The sequence below is a fragment of the Mus caroli genome, unplaced genomic scaffold, assembly GCF_978045245.1.
Source record: "Mus caroli unplaced genomic scaffold, Mus_caroli_1 scaffold_11, whole genome shotgun sequence".
Taxonomy (NCBI): Eukaryota; Metazoa; Chordata; class Mammalia; order Rodentia; family Muridae; genus Mus; species Mus caroli.
This window is the reverse complement of record NW_028227266.1, coordinates 14,768,223-14,773,895: the sequence shown is the minus strand read 5'-3', so window position 1 is coordinate 14,773,895 and position 5,673 is coordinate 14,768,223. Positions and strand designations below refer to the sequence as shown.

Sequence of the window (5,673 nt, the reverse complement as noted above, 5' to 3'; positions counted from 1 at the left end):
TTCCTTCAGTCTTTGCTCTAAACTTTGTCTCTATAACTCCTTCCATGGGGATTTTGTTCCCCCTTCTTAGAAGCATCAAAATCAAAGTATTCACACTTTGGTCTTCCTTCTTCTTGAGTTTCGAGTGTTTTGCAAATTGTATCTTAGGTATTTTGAGTTTCTGGGCTAATATCTACTTATCAGTGAGTGCATATCATGTGTATTCTTTTGTGATTGGGTTACCTCACTCAGGATGATATCTTCCAGATCCATCCATTTGTCTAAAATTTCATGAATTCATTATTTTCAATAGCTGAGTAGTACTCCATTGTATAAATTTACCACATTTTCTATATTCATTCCATTTTTTGATGGACATCTGGGTTCTTTCCAGCTTCTGGCAATTATAAATAAGGCTGCTGTGAACATAGTGAAGCATGTGTCCTTTTTACAAATTGGAGAGCAACTTCTGGGTATAAGCTCAGGAGTGGTATTGCTGGATCTTGTGAGAGTACTATGTCCAATTTTCTGAGGAACCACCAAATTGATTTCCAGAGTTGTTGTACCAGCTTGCAATCCCAGCAGCAATGGAGGAGTATTCCTCTTTCTTTACATTCTTGCCCGCATTTGCTGTCACCTGAGATTTTGATCTTAGCCACTCAGACATGTGAGGTGGAATCTATTAACTCTGCTCAGGAAGGACACATGCTCAGACAGAGCATATTTCAATGTAGCTCTTTCTCATCATACATTCTTTACATTTGTTATAGGTCACATTTGTTTTTAATATTAATTTAATATTAATATTTTGTTTTTATTTCCTTTTGAGTTTATTGTTAAAATTGTCATTTATCTTTCTGTACATAATAATTATGTTACTGTTTTCAATGCCACTGCGGTAAACGTTTTCCCATAAGTATTGGAATTTTTTTTTTTTTTAGCCTTAGGCATGTCTTTATTCACTTGAATGCTGTACAAATATTACAATTTCCTTTTGTTGAAAAAAGTATAAAAATAATCTTTATATAGGAATTCATTCGTTACTGTAAATCTTTCTAAATCTCTGCAATGGCTCTAAATGAGGGTAAGTGAATAAGTGGAAGGGAAGGGAGATGGGGGTGGGTGGGCAGGAGCTGGAGCCATTCTTAGGTACCAACCCACCCAGACTCCTAGCTAGACACAGCAATTCCTTATTAACCCCCTCCACCATGACTGCCCAGAGATCCCAGGACTCTCGGGGAGCCTCTGAGACGTCCGAGGCTGCAGGGTGAGCAGGTGGGATAGGAAGAGTGAGCACAGCGCCACCCTCTCTCTGAACTTCCTTCGTAGTGACTGGTAGGAACAGGGCAGAGGGGCCACTGAAGGGGCAGCTGAGCCTGGCTGGGGAAGGCTCCAAGAGAGAAAAGGCAAGCATTTGGCTAGAGAGGGCTAAGTGCTCTGCCCAGCTACGCTAGCACAGTTTCAAGTGCCAGTGCAAGACAGGAGAGCACAGCCAGAACTGAGCGACCAGAAAAGGCTGAGTAAGCCAAGAGTTGGGCTCTTGGGGTTAGGGTGGGGGTGGGGGGCAGTCCCTCGTTGGCTCCTGGCCCAGATAGTCTGGGTTGCAGCTGCACAGGACATGTCCCTGTCAGTCAGAGTTTGAGAACAGGAACATCAAAGAGATCACAGACACCTTCGCTCTCGTCCAGGTTGTAGATGTAATCGTGGTCTCCGGGAGGTGGAGAAAGTCGGAGGAGGGGGGCAAACACTTCTGAAGACATCAGTTCTTCCAGTAGCTCGGAGCTCATGCACTCTCTCGTGGGGTCGAAGATTTCTGACAGCTCTTTGGGGAGATCCAGAACACCTGTGGGGTCTGCTTTGATGGGCTCAAAGGAGGTAGAAGGGTTGGGTCCAGATGAACTGCTGCTGCTGCTACTGCTGCTGCTGCTGCTGCTGCTACTATCCAGCAGTGCAGAGGACTGCAGAGGCCGAGTGTCCAGTGCTGTCAAGCCCAGTGGGAGTGAGCTGAGTTCACCACTGTCCTTGTTCTCAGTTCCAGGGCTACCACTCACTGCAATCTCAGATGTCTGGCATGCCACCTCTGAGACTTCCGTGCTGCCAAGGACAGGAGTGGGGGTATTTAGCTGGGGGCTGCTTGGAGGAGACGATTCTTGGGGTTGAGCTAAGGCAGGCTTGGGCAGAGGTGGAGGTGTAGAAACAGCAGGTGGACTCTGGAGTAGATCATCAGGGGGAGGGACGGGCACAGCCACGGGTGGTGAACTCCAGGCCTCCTTGTTCACTAGCAGCACCTCGATAGGCCCACTCATGCTCTTTAAGTGAATCTGGTACTTCTTCTGGCCATTGAGACCCTCTGGGATGGGCACCTCTAGACTGGTGCCCGATGGCGCTCGGATGGCAAGGAGGGTATCTCCAGCAAAGCATCTGCAGATGTCTTCATGAGTCACGTAGGCCAAGCAGCTGTTCTGGACGTCCTCAGTGACATTCCGGATGCTCTGCTGCACCCACACCTTGTGCTGGTCCAGTTCTTGCTCCTGTTGCTGCAGCTCCTCGATCTCTGCCTTGAGCTCAATCAGCTTGTCAGCGATCTCCCGGGTATTGCAACCTGGCCCGACGCCCTTCCACTGGATGCTGTTCTTGGATTTCTTCTCGATCAAACCGATGCCTTCCAGCACGTTGGTGATGTCGTAGATCCGCCGTTTCTGGCGCACGGCAAGAGTGTCGGCTGCCAGCTTGAGGTCAAGCACGCCGTCCTTGGCTTCCTGCAAGAGCGACACGAACTTGGTGGTGAGAAGTCCCAGACTCTTCTCGTGCCGGCTTGGAGTCCCCGGGGGCGGCGGCGCCTGTGGCCCGGCCTCCGCCATCGCGCCCGCCCGCCGCCTCCCCTCAGCCAGGCCAGGCGAGGCCGGCGGCGGCGCCACTTCCTCCAAGTATTGGAATTTTTAATCACCTACATTGTCCAGCACAGAAAATTTTCCTGTTTAGATTGTTTTCTGTCTTATTATTTCCTTAACCTATTTTTTGTTTGAATCTCTAAGTATGTATTACTATCTGTTTCCCTTTTTTTAAAAAAAAAAGGTATGCTTACGTCTTATAGTTGTTTTAAGTTTTGAGACTTTAACTTAGTAAAATATATTATTATACATTTTTAATTATTTATTTTATTTTTGAAATTATAAAGAAATTACATAATTTCCCACTTCCTTTTTCCCTTGAAACCTTGCAATATATAGCTCACTACCCTCTTTCAAATTTTGCCCTTGTCTTTTATTGTTGTTATATATTTGTATAAATATATGTATATACATGTAGATATACATATATACATACATATACATACATACATATATATTACCTATTCAGTGTGTATAATGTTGCCAGTATGTATATATATTCTCAGAAGTGACCTTTAGTATTTGATAGCCAAGTGCTCTGGACAGCACACACCATCTGATATTAAGCCCTCAACACATATACATCAGAGGACTGCAATGTTTAGGTTCAGTCAGAGAGGATTCACCTATTCCTTAAGAGACTGGAGGCCCCAGAGGGTTTATAGGTCTGGTGGGTTATGGGGTTGTGGGGACATCATTAGGACAGGGGGTGTGGAGTAGTTATGTGATGTTGAACAGTCAGAGGGTGGACCGGGAGGGGAATAAAGCCTGGAGTGTAACAAAAGATAAAAAAATATGTTTATGTCTTCTTAAGAAGGGAAGAAGATGCAGGGCACTAATTAATTTATCTGGACCAATTCACCAAAATCTTGAGATATGATTAGCACTAGAGAGGATAGAATTGAAGGGTTTTGTTTTGTTTTGTTTTGTTTTTTCGAGACAGGGTTTCTCTGTGTAGCCCTGGCTGACCTGGAACTCACTCTGTAGATCAGGCTGGCCTCAAACTCAGAAATCTGCCTGCCCCTGCCTCCCAAGTGCTGGGATTAAAGGCGTGCACCACCATGCCCAGCTAGAATTGAAGTTTTGATGTTAACGATATCATGAAAAATGTTGGTAGTCCTGTTTGCAAACTATTTATTATATAGATGTACTGCCAAATATTTTTCTAACTTATATACATATGATTCAATACTGTTAAGTTCTTAGACTACTGAAAGCATAGACTCATGTTGAACCTTTATACAAGACCATTTCCTAAAGGAACTGTGGCCAGTAGGGCAGGTGACTTAAGTTTGACTCTATTCAGAGGTGGAAGATGTAATGACACACAATACCATCTTTCTGGAAAATTCTGCTAGTACCCGAATCTTGTGTGTTTGTAAAATTACTTATTCATTGTTATAGCAATCCATGTGCATGCTTTTATCAATAGACTCATACTATACAGATAATTCAGAGTTACACAACTCAATAGTTTGACTTACTGACCTGAAAGCATCTGAAGTAAGTAGGAGATTGTGATAGGCTCCTGAGTAGTTACTTATGGTATCAGTTACAAGGTTATACACTGTAAGTATGTGGTGCTATCTCATAATATTCAGTAGCTTTCGCCAAGATCCAATATATTATGTTGTCTTGTAACATTGTTCTACTTTCCTTTCAGTTCCTCTGCTAAAACATTCTGACATTAAGCGATGCAGGGAAAAGAAATGATTTATTTCAGTTCACAGATCTATACATCGTTGAAGGAACTCAAGTCCTGAACTCAAGAGGGAACTTAAAGCAGAGACATGAATAAATACTGCTCACTAGCTTGTTTGTCGGTTTATTCTTAGTCTATTGATAAAAAGTGTACATATGCAAAAACACTTGCTCAGGGAATGGTGCTGCCGACAGTGCACAGTGTCATCTTACATAAATTAAAAATCAAGAGAAAACCCCATAGAAATAATCATAAGCTAGTCTGATCTAGGAAGTTCCCAGATGTGCCTAGGCTGGGAACCTGGTGCCTAGGACTGCCCCTTGTCCACCACTTGCTGAGCTGGGTTCAGTGGCTTCCCACAGCGAGACACCCACCAGGGGCCATGTGGAAAGTGTGTGGCAGTCCTTTTGCAACTTCCCTCCCAGAGCACTGGAGCTCTGGTTGAACACGGGTTCTCTCCCCTCTTTCCCCCACACCCACAGCCCCACATTACAGTCCTACTCAGAAGGTGGAAGAAAATAATCTTGGGAAGTAGAGGGAGAGAGGGATCTGGGAAGGAGAGAGGAAGGAGAGAGAAAAAGGGGGTCCGGTTCATCTATGGGAGGAGATGGGGAAGAAATACAGAGAGTCAGGATTTTGAAAGGAGGTGTGTATCAGTAGGGGAGTGAGAACTGGGATTAGGCACTAGAAAGCTCCAGATTCTAGGGACCCAAGAAATTCCTAGGACACAACAGAAAGGACATTAGCTGAAATACCCACCAAATGGGGAGATAGAACCTGTAGAGACCATTTCCAGTGACTAGACATGGTCTCCGTTGAGGGATGAAGCCACCCATCCACCTCAAAAATATTCATGGAGAATTTCTCCTGTCAAGATGAAATGCAGGGATAGAGTGGAGCAGAGACTGAAGGAAAGGCCATCCAGAGACTGCCCTACCTAGGGATCCATCCAATCCGCAGACATCAAGCTCACACTATTACTAATGCCAGTAAAATCTTGCTGACAGGAGTCTGGAATAGCTGTTCCCTGAGGGACTTTGCCAGAATTTGACCAATACAGATGTGGATACACCCAGCCAAACATTGGACTAAGTACAGGGA

General features: G+C 44.7%; 1 protein-coding gene across 1 annotated transcript; it reads right to left on the bottom strand.

Annotated features, from left to right (window-relative positions):
* Positions 1–921: 921 nt before the first annotated feature.
* On the bottom strand, positions 922–2,885 carry LOC110302065 (transcription factor E2F4). The gene has a single exon (XM_085844432.1). It carries the CDS (start codon positions 2,838–2,840, stop codon positions 1,611–1,613), a length of 1,230 nt encoding a protein of 409 aa, XP_085700558.1. The 5' UTR covers positions 2,841–2,885; the 3' UTR covers positions 922–1,610.
* Positions 2,886–5,673: the final 2,788 nt, after the last annotated feature.

Excerpts from the sequence above, each read along its gene's own strand:
- LOC110302065 (XM_085844432.1), bottom strand. The coding sequence starts at position 2,840 with ATGGCGGAGGCCGGGCCACAGGCGCCGCCGCCCCCGGGGACTCCAAGC.